The following is a 17307-nucleotide window of genomic DNA, read 5'->3' on the forward strand; positions in this document are numbered from 1 at the left end:
AATTCTATTGCTTCATTATACATTTTACAAAGGGACTAGGTTTTACCTGCAACTTACTTGCTGCTTTCAAAGTAAAACTCCCATACTTTGGCTGCCCTTTTATTAGACACCAGTGGGATCACCTGACTATAGCTGGGAAGGGTGGGAGCTACAACATGGAGCTGGTCACTGCTCCTGTATAAAACAAGCAAAGGAAACAAGGAAAAGTTGTGCTCACCACTATTTTTTAAAACCATTATGCGGGGTTGCAATGAGGCTGTGACCACACAATACATATAGTGAAATACAAGAGTCCTCTGCACTCAACCCATTATCAATATATTTAAGACAGCGACAGCGACATTTTGTGCATACTGCTACTAAAAAATGCCTTACCCTTTAAACAAAACAGGGATTGTCTGTCCATATATTTCAATATATTTAAGCTGGCCAACTACGTCAAAGTCATCCCATATCTGGCCAGTCCTATGCTCAATTTTATCTGATTCATTAAGAATTCTATTGCTTCATTATACATTTTGATTCAAAAAACAATTCAAAGGGCAAAACTCATTTAAACCCGAGGGTGCTACAGTATTTAGTTTGTAGATCCAAAAGGATTCTCTTTGAAGGAGTAGTCTGGACCTATCACCCCCTCTCCTTAATTGTGGTATATGATCTATGGCAGTGTATTTAAATGTTGGCAACCTGTGTCCCATTTCCAAGAAATGTTTGGCCACCGGTTTGTTAGTTTGGCCATCCCTAAAAGCTGTGCTAATAGCAGAACGATGGCCGTCCATTCTTAATCGCAGCATCTGTCAGTTTTACCAACATATGAGAGCCCGCATGGGCATGTGATCAAATAGACCACATGGGTAGTAGTGCAAGTAATATGATGACGAATCAAATATCTCTTCCCTGTCTGGGGGTGATTAAATGATGTGCCCGGATTCATGTACCTACATGATGTACAATTGGGACAACGAAAGGACCCAGATTTAAGGCCCATTAGCCAACCTGTTGGTTTCTTCTGATAATCTATTGGGTCATTCTTAACCAGCAAGTCCCTGAGGTTAACACCCCTTTTATAACATATCCTCGCGGGACCTGGTATAGCTCGTCCTAATTCAGTATCAGACTCAATAATCTTCCACTGGTCTTTGATTTGCTTATTAAATTTACTCATATGCCCATTGTAAGTAGTAGTGAAAGATAACCTTGGCTCTTTAGTCTCTCTTGTCTTTCCTGCCCCTGCACACCGAATTTTGGCTGCTTCTAAGGCACTCTGGAGCACAGCCTCAGGGTATCCCCTTTCCCTAAACCGGGACATCATCGTCTCCAGCTGCTGATCAGCCAACTGCTGAACCGAATTGTTACGTAGTACTCTACAAAATTGAGATGTAGGAATTGACTTTTTCATATGGCGTGGATGGCAACTTTTATAGTGGAGGAGGACATTCTTATCTGTGGGCTTCCTAAATAGGGTATACTCCACACGATTGGAATTAACGAAAATCTCTACATCTAAGAAGTGTATCTTAGAGGGATGGATCTCAAAAGTGAAGCGGACTGGGCTGTCCAAATTGTTTAACTCCTCTACCATTTCAGTGAATTCCTCCACACTCCCCCGCCATATTATAAACATATCATCGATAAAACGACGAAAAAACAATAGTCTATCACGACAACAAGGTATTATATTGTGTTGCTCATAATTATGCATGTACAAATTCGCATAGGCGGGCGCCATGGCTGCCCCCATGGCTGTACCCGCCACCTGTAACCACATCCATTGTTGCAAGGAGGCAGGGTTCATCACACGGTAGACTTATTTGTTTAATGTTATCTAATAAATGGGGTGTATCTCTTACATATGTTGGAGTATCCCGTACCACTGGCTGAAGTAAAGAGTAGGGATGTAGCGAACGTCGGAAAAAAAGTTCGCGAACATATTCGCGAACTTGCGCAAAAACGCGAGCGGTTCGCGAACGGTTCGCGAACCCCATAGACTTCAATGGGAAGGCGAACTTTAACATCTAGAAAAGACATTTCTGGCCAGAAAAATGATTTTAAAGTTGTTTAAAGGGTGCAACGACCTGGACAGTGGCATGCCAGAGGGGGATCAAGGGCAAAAATGTATCTGAAAAATCTGCCTGTGTGTGCTTGGAAGAGATAGTGTAGGGGGAGAGCTGTTAGTGATTTCAGGGACAGATGATAGTAAGTTTGCTGGCTAGTAATCTGCTTGATACTGCTCTGTATTGGAGGGACAGAAGTCTGCAGGGATTTGAGGGACATTTTAGCTTAGGTAGCTTTGCTGGCTAGTAATCTACTGTTCTCTTTAAACAACTGCCATACGTTGACCTTGTAGGCATTGTTTGCCCAGTTTTTTTGGACGCAGCCACTGAAGCACAGTTGCCAGAAAAAATATGCCATATAAATGCTGAAAATAGTCATTTTTCGCCATTACGTAAAATATATTATGGCTGCTTGAAAAAAGTGACTCCGGTGTTTTTTCTGGAGACGGTAATATTATGGATATTTAGACAGAATGGGAACAAGGTCACACAGCTCGATGGCGGGTTGAAGAAAACAGTGTGCAAATAATGCCTACAAGGCCAACGTATACACTACTACAGCGGTGGATACGGATTACGTAAAATATATGAATGCTGCTTGAAAAAAGTGACTCCGGTGTTTTTTCTGGAGACGGTAATATTATGGATATTTAGACAGAATGGGAACAAGGTCACACAGCTCGATGGCGGGTTGAAGAAAACAGTGTGCAAATAATGCCTACAAGGCCAACGTATACACTACTACAGCGGTGGATACGGATTACGTAAAATATATTATGGCTGCTTGAAAAAAGTGACTCCGGTGTTTTTTCTGGAGACGGTAATATTATGGATATTTAGACAGAATGTGAACAAGGTCACACAGCTCGATGGCGGGTTGAAGAAAACAGTGTGCAAATAATGCCTACAGGGCAAATAATGCCTAAAAGGTCAACTTATACACTACTACAGCGGTAGTAAAATAAAAAAAAGTAAAATAAAAAAAAATGAATATTAAAAAAAAAAAATTAAAGTTGGTGCTGCTGAACTACTAGGAGCAGCAGATTAGCACACCAGTCCCACTCCCCAACACTGCTAGACTAATAGCACTGGGCTCTTATAGTAGTAGTAGTAGTAGTAGTAGTAAAACAACAAAAAAATAAATAAAAGCAGTCCTTACAAGGACTACTGTTATTGCAGCAGTCAGCAGATGAGATCAGAAGCAGGACAGCTGCCCACTGCAGCTACATACAGAGCACTGCAGTAGAAGGTAGATTACTAGCCAGCAAAGCTACCTAAGCTTAAAGGAAAACTATACCCCCAAAATGAATACTTAAGCAACATATAGTTTATATCAAATTGAATGACATATTAAAGAATCTTACCAAACTGGAATATATATTTACATAAATATTGCCCTTTTACATCTCTTGCCTTGAGCCACCATTTCGTGACTCTATCTGTGCTGCCTCAGAGATCACCTGACCAGAAATACTACAACACTAACTGTAACAGGAAGAAGTGAGGAAGCAAAAGGCAGAACTCTGTCTGTTAATTGGCTCATGTGACCTTACATGTGGTTTGTATGTGTGCACAGTGAATCTTACGATCTCAGGGGGCGGCCCTTATTTGTTAAAATGGCAATTTTCTATTTATGATTACCCAATGGCACATACTACTAAAAAAGTATATTATTATGATAATGGTTCATTTACACGAAGCAGGGTTTTACACATGAGCTGTTTTACTCAGAATCTTTTAATAGAGACCTACATTGTTTGGGGGGTATAGTTTTCCTTTAAATGTCCCTCAAACCCCTGCAGACTTCTGTCCCTCCAATAACAGAGCAGTATCAAAACGATTACTAGCCAGCAAACTTTCAACTGTCCCTGAAATCACTAACAGGCAGCAGCTCTCTCCCTACACTATCTCTTCAGCACACACAGGCAGAGTGAAAAAACGCTGCAGGGCTTCGGTTTTTATAGGGAAGGGGAGTGGTCCAGGGGAGAGCTTCCTGATTGGCTGCCATGTACCTGCTGGTCTGGGGTGAGAGGGCAAAAAAAAGCGCCAACAATGGCGAACCCAAAATGGCGAACGTCGCGCGACGTTCGCGAACTTCCGGCGAGCGCGAACACCCGATGTTCGCGCGAACAAGTTCGCCGGCGAACAGTTCGCGACATCTCTAGTAAAGAGTCTAAATACAAACCAATCGGATGTAATAAGGAATCCCGACTCGTCACTATAGGTCGGCCCGGGGGTTGTGTCAAGCACTTATGCACCGTAGGCAAAGTATATAAAATCGGACATATAGGAAAATCATTAGTCAAAAACTTGCTCAATGTATCATTAATCATATTGCAATCCAATGCCATTTTTATCAGAGCATATATTTTTTTAAAAGTATTTAAATAAAATGTGGACATTTTAACTATTTAAATCCCAGTGTGCACCTGACTACTTCGATTGATTGATAACACAGCCTCTTTAGGTAGCACCTGGGTTCTGCAATTTATGTACGGAGTGCGCTCGAAATATGGATTCTGGATAATACACATTACTTTGGCTAAGTATATCCTGCAGCACCCGCGTGAATATTGCCAAATATTATTTTGTTGACTATTTGACGTATATATTGTGATAATTGACAGCTTCAGAACACATGATGGAGGACTATGTTGACCGAACATGTGTAACTACTGACTATGCAGAAACATGACACATTACTGAGTCTGACGTGGACCGTGTTCTTTGGCAGCATAGCCACACGGATGTTCTGTTTAAATTGGGTGAAAAAGATATCAGCTCAGAATGGGAGCGACTTTGGATAGGGATAAGGTTGATTTTTTAGATGTGAGGATATTTCGGACTGCAGGGGGAGTGGGCACTACTTTATTTCGGAAAAATACAGATCGGAACACGATCTTGCATGCTCATAGTTACCACTCTCCCTCCATTCTGAAATCGATACCTTACACTCAGTTTCTAAGAGTGTTTAAGATTAATTCCAATATGGATATGGCTATACAGCAGGCTCAAGAAATGCGGGATCACTTTCTGGAGAGGAGCTATAAACTTGCTTTTCTTAATGCTGAACTTAAACGAGCACAAGGAGTGTTGATTACGGGCAAAAAATCCGCAAATAGAAAAAATGAGAATATACAGAACAAGAACGATGATAAAATGGTGTTTGTCTCGAATTTTACACCAGCCAGTCAAGAGTATCAACGCTATAGTTAAAAAACATTGGCAAATATTACAGATGGATACTAATTTACCCTTCTCACAAATGTCAGCACCCATGTGTGCTCATCGGAGAGGTCGATCATTAAGGGATATCCTAATGAAAACGGACTTAAGGAAGGCTGATGTGGGCACTTGGTTGGGGAGGAACAGGAATGGTTTTTACCGCTGCGTGGGATGCAAGACATGTGGTTGTTTATTAACTGGTGGAACCTTTTCCCACCCACACAGTGGAAAACGATACGAAATTCGTCACAGGTTGACATGTACTTCTGAATTTGTGGTATATTGCATAGTATGCCCATGTGGCCTCTACTATGTCGGAAAGTGCGTAACAACCTTCAGGATGCGAATGAACAATCATCGCTCGGCGATACGTGCGGCTTTAGCCACTGGCAAAGCGGACACTCCTCTGGCCAGACATTTCCTGGGGTGCAAACATCCACTTCCCTCTTTACGGGCAATTTTGATTGACCACATTCCACCTTTACACAGAGGGGGGGATAGATCGAAACTTTTATTGCAAAGAGAAGCGAGGTGGATGAGGACCCTTGATACAGTAGCACCCAGGGGATTAAACGAAATGTATTCTTTAGCCAGCTATCTTTGAAGTAGATGTAGGTGATACAGCTGCTTCTAATATAAATAATGAGGAAATAGGTTAAGTTGCTACAATGATGTTTATTTTGATTTGTTACCTCTTAGATACATTGTTTCCTAGTCATATTGTTTTTAACAGCTTTTAGATGTCACATTTGATACACCAAATCGATATATGTTTATTGAAAGTTCGCACTGACAGCTATATACACTTGAATAAAACACACGCACTTTTTATACACTATGTAGGATATGGCCTATGTACGGCTTCATAATATAATGGTTTTTATGGTCACTTTTTGATATTTGGGTCTTAATCGATTTTTAACATTTATTATATGCTAGAGGCGGATACTTTTTAATTCACATGTGTGGGGTTTCAAATACTGACAAGCCGATTGGATATGTGGTTGATTTAATGTTTTGTCTCACTTCCTGTTTTTACATCCTGACGACGGCTCCCTGTGAGTCGAAACCCAGTGGACCCCTGGCAAACATATTCAGGGTGCTTTTTCTTGGTACCTAATACAGTGAGGGATATGCGGAGCAGCAAAATAAAACCTTTGAAGTGATTTTTCAGAATTTGAATACATTTTTTATAAAAAAAACAAGCTTTCATGTTCCATAGTTAGGAGTAGAGAGACATAGTTACCCATTTTGGAATCAACAGAATGCGTACTTTTCAAAAATATATGGTTTTCTGGGGTAAACTTACCGTTTCAGGATTTTTTGGCCTTGGAATCTAAAGTATGCTATTTTCTGCCTTAGTGCTTTTAAAATTCGGTAATATACTGCCAGGAGTTTTTGCTGTACGAAAGTCCTAAAACTATACATATCTAGTATTGGCACGTTCGAGAGACATGAGGCTTTCCAAATCAGTTGGATTTTCATGCGTAAAATGAAATATTTATCTGGTAAAAATTTATATATTACAGTATGTTTTTCTTTCTTTTTTTTTTTTGATATTTAGCGCTATAAATCTTTTTGCAGAGGTGGAAATACATAAAAGCTCAGGTTCTCCCGAAAAAAACAATGTATAGTTTTCCTAGGTAAACTGAAGGTTTCCCCTCAGAAAATGCCCCTAAAGTGAGAGAGCACAAAATGTTTCAAAAATGTCTGGCATTTTGTGTAACCTCAAAAGTCAAATTCTGCTGGCACTTAAGAGGGTTAAATAAGTAATTAAAATAAAGGTTCCATATTAAAATTATCAGTAAAAGCAGAGCAAACCTAAATATCCAGAGAATGTCCAACAACTTTCTATGTCTACATATTTTGCTAACTCTGATTTTCTCTTCTCTCACTCAAAGGCAGTCATCTCTTGTTCTGAGTTTGAGCTCCTACTCATTTCATTATGTCAGTCTGCTGATAACTTATCTAAATCTGTGTTGTTCTCCAAATTACTGATGGCCATCATGAGAAAAAATCAAAGTCTGGTGAGTAAAGTTTCACTGATCAATGTACCTTTACTGTATCTTTATATACAGTCATGTGAAAAAGTTTGGGAACCCTCTTAACTCTTTGGAGTTTTGTTTATCATTGGCTGAGCTTTCAAAGTAGCAACTTCCTTTTAATATATAACCTGCCTTATGGAAACAGTAGTATTTTAGCAGTGAAATAAATTTATTGGATTAAGAGAAAATATGTAATATGCATCATAACAAAATTAGACAGGTGCATACATTTTGGCACCCCAACAGAGATATTACATCAATACTTAGTTGAGCCTCCTTTTGCAAATGTAACAGCCTCTAGACGCCTCGTATAGCCTTTGAGTAGTGTTTGGATGGTGATTTTAACAACAGCACTAGTTCATGAACTAGCCACACAGCCTCACAGCATGATGGAACCTCCACCAAATTTGACAGTAGGTAGTAGGTGTTTTTCTTGGAATGTGGGGTTTTGTCATGCAAAGTGCTTTTTGCTATGACTAAATATGCAATTTTTGTCTCATCAGTCCAAAGCACTTTGTTCCAAAATGGCAGTGGCTTGCCTAAACGAGCTTTTGCATACAAGCGACTATTTGTGGCAGAAAGGGCTTCTTTTTCATCACCCTGCCGTACAGATGTTCTTTGTGCAAATTGTGCTGAATTGTAGAACGATGTACAGATACACCATCTGCAGCAAGATGTTCTTGCAGGTCTTTGGAGGTGATCTTTGGGTTGTCTGTAACCATTTTCACAATCCTCCTCATATGCCACTCTTGTATTTTTATTGGCGTGCCAGACCTGGGATTTACAGCAACTGTGTCTGTTGCCCTCCATTTCCTGATTACATTCCTTACAGTTGAACTGATAGCTTAAACCTCTGAGATAGCTTTTTGTAGCCTTCCCCTAAACCATGATACTGAACAATCTTTGTTTTCAGATCTTTTGAGAGTTGCTTTGATGATCCCATGCTGTCAGTCTTCAGAGGAGAGTCAAACAGAAGCTTAACTTGCAATTGGACACCTTAATACCTTTTCTCATGATTTGACACACCTGCCTGTGAAGTTCAATGCTTATTGAGCTAATCCAACCAATTTGGTGTTGCCAGTAATCAGTATTGAGCAGTTACATGCATTCAAATTGGCAAAAATACAAGGGTACCCAAATGTTTGCACAGCCAGTTGTTCACATTTGATTTAATTTCATATAACTGAATACTGCTTCAATAAAAAATCTTTGTTCAGAAAACCCTAGTACTCAGATATTCAGATGTTTTAATTTTCTTGTTAAAAGTGGAGTAAACTATTATGCAGGCTAAGAGGGGTTCCCAAACTTTTTCATATGATTAAGTCTAAACAGAAATTTCAAAGGGAAAACTAGAAATTTTTTTTTTTCTTACAGATTCTACCTTCTCATCTTGTGCTGTTATCTAATGCAATTCATTGTAACCAAACCTTCCTGAAAAAGTCTCTGCAAGGTGCTTTTAAGAGATTGCAGCAAAATATAACCTGACTCATTCTTGTGCTTGATTAATAAAAAAATTTTAATGCTACCTGTGATACAAATCCTTGTGTTTATTATAGTTTAATGAATAAAATCTGTTTACGTTATTTGGAAAGCATATATTTCTTGTGGTGCATACTATGGCTTAAAAATTATACTCAAGTATGAAAGATGGTTTGAAACATTGGTGAACTCAAACAAGCAGGCAAGGATCTTATAAGAAATGTCTTTATTAGGGTACTAGATCATGTTCCTGAAAACCCTGCCGCTCTGCTTTCATGTAGGAATTCCATTCAGAATAACAAGTGTATGCAGCTGCCCTGAGGCCGGGACAATAGTCTTCCCAATCTGTGGGTGAAATTGGCAGAATACCCCCTTGTTCAACCTCACAAATGCACTCAAAAAGGGAGGAGATTCAAACAGTACTGAATCTATCTTCCAAAGATTTTACACAAGAGGAAATAGCGTTTTTTGCAATCCCAAATTCAAACCAAGACTCTTCAAGCAAAGTGTAATTACTCAAATAATAGTTCAATTGTGAAAACAAAAATCCCAGTAAGGTGTACTCTCTTTATCACTGGGCGCTGTCTCTTCAAAAAACCATATGGTCAATCTGAAACATGTCTAAAATACAAAATAAAAGAAGGGCGCGCTTCCCTAGTATAATTACCTTTTATAATTTATTTTTATTAAAAATGATTGCACTAACAATATCGTAGGCAGCATCATCTCATTGGTAGGCAATGATGTAGATTCAAACCCAATGTGTTTCGTCACCAAAATCGTGACTTGGGATAAATAATCAATGAAAGTAATCCATAAACAAATTTGCTTTCCAATAGCCAGCAACACTAGCATTCCTGTAACAGAGTATAAATAGCGCATGGGAAACATATAATTTAAGGGTTGTTTCCCTTATCAAAGATGGCTTCTCAAGAGTGAGTTTATTGTCATTTCATTAGGGATGCACGGAATCCACTTTTTTGGATTCGGCCGGACCCCCAAATCCTTTGCGAAAGATTCGGCCGAATACCGAACTGAATCCAAACCCTAATTGCATATGCCAATTAGGGGTGGGGAGGGGAAAACATGTTTTACTTCCTTGTTTTCTGACAAAAAGTAACGCAATTTCCCTCCCCGTCCCTAATTTGCATATGCCAATTAGGGTTCGGCTGGGCAGAAGGATTGGGCCGAATCCGAATCCTGCTGAAAAAGGCCGAATCCCGAACCGAATCCTGGATTCGGTGCATCCCTACATTTCATCCATATAATGAAACAACGACCATGGTGCTACACAAAACATAGATGTACCGGACAACAGACAAAAAGTGTAAGTGCAAAAATATGCAACTCCTGCAAGACCGGTCAGCATAGTGCAGGGACAGGACAAGACCGTGCACACTCAGCAGATGTAATATGTTAAGTAAAAAATGCTAAACGTCAGGCATGATGGGTGTATCATTGTGATATGATAGTAGTAAGAACATGATAAAGAACATGATAAAGTGAAGATGTGCTCAACAATTGTATCCAATGGTGTTGTAAACACACAGACCACCTCCGTGATTCTTACCGCTCAGAGCAGCGACTCTGTCAGCTCGAACCGTGACTATCCAGCTGAATGGCAGCATCTGGGACTCTTTCTATGAATTCAAGTGAGCAGGTGTGCAAACATTCTCAAATTTCCCTTAATATTGATGGCTCCTTGTAATGACCCAGGCCCAGAGTCTGATTTTGGCCATGTCCCCTCTCCCTGCAGGGTGTAAATTTACCTTAAATTTACAGTTATTGAAAATAGATATCTTCTGTTTTGGTCCTGCCTTCTGTGCTCCAGACTGTCTTCCTGCGGTTCCTCCCTCTTCTGCCTTGGTTTCTCATTCTCGCTGCTGGCTCGGGGTTCCCCTCTTCAGGCCCCTCCCTGCTGCTCTCACCGACAGACAGCTCCTGTTAACTCCTGGCTGGATCTCCTTGCCTGTTTCCTTTGATTACAGTTCTGCATCTCTGGCTCCTGTTAGACACCCCATAAAATCTGTCATTTCAGTTACTGCAAAATAAACATATTTACAGCATTTTATGAAGAGTAAAGTTACAAAAAAGTACACTCACCTCAGAAAGCCATATATTTTTGGAAAGTACACATTCCCTTAAATCCAAAATGGGTACACACAGTATGGTGACCCCTGAAAATCATATGTTTTTATAAAGTGCACATTCTGACAAATCCAAAATTGGTGATGGTGTAGAATCCCTCTCGGTAGAGATTTTGATTGGGCAAAAGGTTACAAAGAGAATTGTCATTGGTGTATGCTACAAACCACCTTGTATAAGTAAATAGGATGAAGCCCAGCTACTCTTTCAGATACAAGCGGCTTCACAGCTGGGTCAAGTTGTTTCTATGGGTGACTTCAATTATCCAGACATTGGACATTGGAATGGGGTAATGGGGTTGCCAAGACAGAAAAAGCTAGTAGGTTTGTAAATATGCTGACCACTCTTTATTCCAGCTCATTCAAGAACCTACTAGGAATAGCTCATTTTGGACCTTGTAATAAATATAAATACTGAACTCATCTCTAGCATTTGTGTGGGTGAGCATTTAGGGAATAGTGATCATAACATGGTCTCCTTTGAGATTCTGTTGCAGAAGCAATTCCATAAGGGAGTAACTAAAACACAAAATTTCGGACGTGCAAACTTTGACAGTATAAGGGCATCTCTGCAATATATTTAGTGGGAAATGCTTTTCACAGGGTTAAACACAGAACAAAAATGGGAAGTCTTTAAAATGCTGCTTAATAAATATACATGTCAGTATATTCCCCTTGTATGGAACTTCATTGCAAAGCAAAACCTTTTTGGTTCAATATAAGTGTTGGAGTTGAGGTGGCTAAGAAGAAAAGATGTGCTTTTAGGGCTTTCAAGTTAGCTAGACAGCTAATCATTTATAAGGTACAAGGAGGCCAATAAATCATGCAAAGAAGCTATAAGACAAGCTAAAATTGGTATGGAAAGGATATTGCAGCAAGCAGTAAAAAGAATCCAAAATTATTTTTTAAATATGTTAATAGTAAAAAAGATGAAGCAGGAAGGGGTGGGACCTTTAGTATCAGAAGGGGTCAGCTGGTTGATGAAAACAAAATAAAAGCACAGATTCTGAACTCGTATTTTTCGTCTGTCTACACAAATGAGGAACCAGATAATGAAGGTTTCCTTCTTAATAGTCCCAATTTTAGTAATACAACTGATGATGCCTGGTTCACACATGAGGAAATTTAAAAGAGACTAGAGCATGTTAAGATTGTATTCATCCCAGGGTACTTAGCAAGCTTAGCTCTGTGATTGCCAAACAGGCCCGGACTGGCAATCTGCCTCTTCGGCATTTGCCCGTGGGGCCGCTCGATATTTTGTTTAAGTGGTCCGCTTCTCACCTGAAATAAGTGGCCTCTGAAGTTTTTTCAGTAAATCCGACGGGCTCTAGGACCGCTCCTCCATCCTATCTCCCATCCTGGCTCTGCCCCTCCCACTCCTCGGCTCTCGCGCTGCTGCTGCCTGCTGTGTGAATGTCCCAGCTCAGCATGGAGTACACTGTTGTACACTGTGACGTAATCAAGGGCCCTGCATTGGGATGGGGGCAGTCCAGTCCGGTCCTGTAGGGGGGCAGTCCGGTCCTGTAGGGGGGGCAGTCCGGTCCTGAAGGGGAAGCAGTCCGGTCCTGTAGGGGGGCAGTCCAGTCCTGAAGGGGGGGGCAGTCCAGTCCTGTAGGGGGGCAGTCCAGTCCTGAAGGGGGAGCAGTCCAGTCCTGTAGGGGGGGCAGTCCAGTCCTGTAGGGGGGGCAGTCCAGTCCTGAAGGGGGAGCAGGCCAGTCCTGAAGGGGGGGGCAGTCCAGTCCTGTAGGGGGGGCAGTCCAGTCCTGTAGGGGGGGCAGTCCAGTCCTGAAGGGGGGGCAGTCCAGTCCTGAAGGGGGAGCAGTCCAGTCCTGAAGGGGGAGCAGTCCAGTCCTGTAGGGGGGGCAGTCCAGTCCTGTAGGGGCAGTCCAGTCCTGTAGGGGGGCAGTCCAGTCCTGAAGGGGGGCAGTCCAGTCCTGAAGGGGGAGCAGGACAGTCCTGAAGGGGGAGCAGTCCAGTCCTGTAGGGGGGGCAGTCCTGTCCTGTAGGGGTGGCATGCCGGTCCTGTAGGGGGGGGGGCAGTCCAGTCCTGAAGGGGGAGCAGGCCAGTCCTGTAGGGGGGGGCAGTCCAGTCCTGTAGGGGGGGGGCAGTCCAGTCCTGAAGGGGGAGCAGTCCAGTCCTGTAGGGGGGCAGTCCAGTCCTGTAGGGGGGGCAGGCCAGTCCTGAAGGGGGAGCAGGCCAGTCCTGAAGGGGGGGGCAGTCCAGTCCTGTAGGGGGGGCAGGCCAGTCCTGAAGGGGGGGCAGGCCAGTCCTGAAGGGGGGGGCAGTCCACTCCTGTAGGGGGGAGCAGTCCAGTCCTGAAGGGGGAGCAGTCCAGTCCTGTAGGGGGGGCAGTCCAGTCCTGAAGGGGGAGCAGGTCAGTCCTGTAGGGGGGGCAGTCCAGTCCTGTAGGGGGGCAGTCCAGTCCTGAAGGGGGAGCAGGCCAGTCCTGAAGGGGGGGCAGTCCAGTCCTGAAGGGGGGCAGTCCAGTCCTGAAGGGGGAGCAGTCCAGTCCTGAAGGGGGAGCAGTCCAGTCCTGTAGGGGGCAGTCCAGTCCTGAAGGGGGGGGCAGTCCAGTCCTGAAGGGGGAGCAGTCCAGTCCTGAAGGGGGAGCAGTCCAGTCCTGTAGGGGGGGGCAGTCCAGTCCTGTAGGGGTGGCATGCCGGTCCTGTAGGGGGGGGCACTCCAGTCCTGAAGGGGGAGCAGGCCAGTCCTGTAGGGGGAGGCAGTCCAGTCCTGTAGGGGGGGCAGTCCAGTCCTGTAGGGGGGGGCAGTCCAGTCCTGAAGGGGGGGCAGTCCAGTCCTGAAGGGGGAGCAGGCCAGTCCTGTAGGGGGGGGCAGTCCAGTCCTGTAGGGGGGGGGCAGTCCAGTCCTGAAGGGGGAGCAGTCCAGTCCTGTAGGGGGGCAGTCCAGTCCTGTAGGGGGGGCAGGCCAGTCCTGAAAGGGAAGCAGGCCAGTCCTGAAGGGGGGGGCAGTCCAGTCCTGTAGGGGGGGGCAGGCCAGTCCTGAAGGGAAGGCAGGCCAGTCCTGAAGGAGGAGCAGGCCAGTCCTGAAGTGGGGGGGCAGTTCAGTCCTGTAGGGGGGGAAGTCCAGTCCTGAAGGGGGAGCAGGCCAGTCCAATGCCCAAGACCACCTCTGCATTCCAGAGTCACCAGGTGGCTTCTTTACACCACTGCTCAGTGCCCTTCTAGCGGCTCACACAACACCTATAATCTTCTAGCTCAGCCCACGATACAAACAGTGCGCAGGAAAACTGGGGCTTCACTTATTATATATAATGTACCCCACTGTGTGCTGCCTGGCCCACTCCCCCTGGGGACTTTAAGACAGAATCTGTTCTATTTAAAAATTTTTAATATGTTTTCTTATTTATGAAGACACAATTTTGTAAATTCCATGCTAACCGTTATTTATTTAATGTACTATACTGTGTTCACTGTATCTTTATATTGAATATATTAAAAGATTTTCATGTAACCCTACCCCACCTTTCTTCCAGAGCTGGCAGTGTGTCTAGCTTCTTGGTTTCCAAAAGCCAGAATGGAGCACATGTGGCTTCACTCATTATATATATAATGTACCACACTGTCTGCTGCCTGCCCCACTCCTGTTGCCTCCTATCCAGTCACATTGTTCCTCATGGCCCCTGGCACTCTATGCACATGCCGCTTGGAGGTAGGGGTAACATGCTGCTTAGCTCAGGCTTTTACTGACTGCACAGCAAGGCCCTCTTTCCGGCTGATCCTACTGGGGACTGTCCCCTTCACCCAAGACACAAGCCAAGTAACTCCCTAAAGCAGAAGCAACGGCCAGGATGGAGGGAGAGCAACAAGCTATGTGGGGCCTAGGTGAGGGATTAATAGCTACTGGCATGATGTTCCCCTGGGCACATGAGAGTCAGCTGGGGTGGAATGTGCCACACTGAGTTCGGGGAGAGTTACTGGAGGTGAAAAGGCCAAGGAGAAAGGCCCTGACAGAAGCCTGCAGTTTTCTCTGCTAGACTTTCCCATGACTTACTTACTCTTACTGAAAATTACAGGGTCTTTACCGAGTCCCATATTAACTGAGACTGTCCTGGGGCCCATCTGAGGTGAAGTTATGGGTAGGACAAGTGGCAAATCTCCTAATGAGGTACAATGAGTGAGAAGCAAATACGCACAAATACGCACTTCCATGCAGAGTTTATAATAGTATATCAACACCTTTAAAGGGGTTGTTTACCTTTGTGATAACTTCGTATGCTGTAGAAAGTGATATTCTGAAGCAATTTCCAATTGGTTTTAATTTTTTATTATTTGTAGTTTTTGAGTTATTTAGCTTTTTGTTCAGCAGCTCTTCAATTTGCATTTTAAGCAATCTGGTAACTAGGGTCCAGATTCCCCTAGCAACCATGCATTGATTTGAATAAGAGACTGGAATATGAATAGGAGAGAGTCTGAATAGAAGGATCAGCAATAAAAAGTAGCAATAACAATACATTTGTAGCCTTACAGAGTATTTGTTTTTTTAGAAGGGGTCAGCGACACCCATTTGAAAACTAAAGAATCAGAAGAAAAAGACAAATAACTATAAATTTATAAAAAAATAAATAATGAAAAACAATTGAAAAAGTTGCTTAGAATTAGTCATTCTATAACATAATGAAAGTTACCTTAAAGGTGAACCACCCCTTTAATAGCAATGGAAATAATGGCTCCTCCTGGATAAAGTCTCAGTTTATTTTTGTGTTTTGTGAGGCGGGTCTTGAGACATTTCATTTAATTCCATTAATTAAAAATTACACTATAGTGCTAATGTTGCTTTACGGTAATATAAGGATATTAGAAGTCACTGAGGGGTTGTTCTGTGACCATAGAAAGGCACAAGGCTGCAGGCTGAGTTATACAGGGAACTGTGAGTATCACTCATGTATTATAAGGCATAATGTACCCCCTACTGTAAATGATAAGGATATTAGAAGTCACTGAGGGGTTGTTCTGTGACCATATAAAGGCACAAGGCTGCAGAATCTTTTACATATTTTACATTAATTACACTTAAGTGAGAAACCAGCTCTATATGCACATATTTTTTTGCAGTTTTACCCCAATATGGGGTGGATGTGTACAAGATCATCACACGTTTACATGTGGGCTGCTTAGATTTTTTTGCCCGGGCTGCTTTTTACTTCCAGTCCGGCCCTGTTTACTTAATTTTTCAGGATTCATTGAGGTCTGGCATAGTGCCGAGAGACTGGCAAATTGCTAAATCTGGTGCCTCTATTCGAAAAAGGATCCCGTTCTCAGCCTCAAAACTATAGGCCAGTTAGTCTGTCAGTGGTAGGAAAGTTTTTTGAAGGGTTAATAAAGGATAAGATACTGGACTTTATAGCAAATCACAATACTGTGTGTGTGCCAGCATGGTTTTATGTGTAATAGATCTTGCCAGACTAACTTCATTTCTTTTTATGAGAAGGTAAGCAGGGACCTCGCTTCTGGGATGGCAGTGGATATTATTTACTTAGACATTGCCAAAGCATTTGATACAGTGCCGCACAAAAGGTTACTGGTTAAATTAACCAGAACATAGTATTTGTACCTGGTTAGAGAACTGGCTAAAAGAAAGACAATAAAGAGTGTGGTAAATGGAACATTTTCTAAGTGGACCAGTGTTGTTAGTGGAGTACTAAATTGCACAACTATAGGTTCCATTGCACAACTATAGGTTCCATGCAGGATTTTGCCACTTTGCGGAGTGATTTGTCTAAGTTCGGAAACTGGGCAGCAAACTGGAAAATGAGGTTCAATGTTGATAAATGCAAGGTTATGCACTTAAATAATAATATAAATGCACTAAATGGCAGTGTGTTGGGAGTTTCCTTAAATGAGAAGGATCTAGGGGTTTTTGTAGATAACAAGTTATCTAATTCTGGGCAGTGTCATTCTGTGGCTACTAAAGCAAATAAAGTTCTGTCTTGCATAAAAAAGGGCATTAACTCAAGTAATGAAAACCTAATTATGCCACTTTATAGGTCCCTGGTGTGGCCTCATCTGGAGTATGCAGTCAAGTTAGAGGACATTATAGACAAATAGCAGGGGACCTTTTTACCCATAAAGTGGATCACCGTACCAGAGGCCACCCCTTTAGACTAGAAGAAAAGAAATTTCATTTTAAGCAACGTAGGTGGTTCTTCACAGTCAGGACAGTGAGGTTGTGGAGTGCACTGCGTGGTGATGTTGTGATGGCTGATTCAGTTAATGTTTTTAAGAATGGCTTGGATAATTTTTTGGGTAGACATAATATCAAAGGCTATTGTGATACTAAACTCTATAGTTAGTATAGGTATGGGTATATATAATTTATGTGAAAGTATGGAGGGTGTG

The 17307-nt window shown here is 42.5% G+C and overlaps 1 protein-coding gene across 7 annotated transcripts in view; it reads left to right on the top strand.

The window, feature by feature from the left end:
- Positions 1-8849, top strand: part of LOC108708145 (Fanconi anemia group E protein) — a 98129-nt gene extending 89280 nt beyond the window's left edge. For 6 of the 7 annotated variants that reach the window (XM_041582028.1, XM_041582026.1, XM_041582027.1 and 3 more), the window contains 2 exons: positions 7181-7306; positions 8699-8849. In XM_041582028.1, the coding sequence (XP_041437962.1) occupies positions 7181-7306; positions 8699-8809 (237 nt within the window). In that variant the 3' untranslated portion in view covers positions 8810-8849. Of the gene's footprint in view, positions 1-7180; positions 7307-8698 lie in introns of those variants that run through there. The other variant, XR_005965387.1, reaches the window with a different exon arrangement.
- Positions 8850-17307: the final 8458 nt, after the last annotated feature.

Source organism: Xenopus laevis, chromosome 2L (assembly GCF_017654675.1).
Source record: "Xenopus laevis strain J_2021 chromosome 2L, Xenopus_laevis_v10.1, whole genome shotgun sequence".
In the NCBI taxonomy this organism is placed as follows: domain Eukaryota; kingdom Metazoa; phylum Chordata; class Amphibia; order Anura; family Pipidae; genus Xenopus; species Xenopus laevis.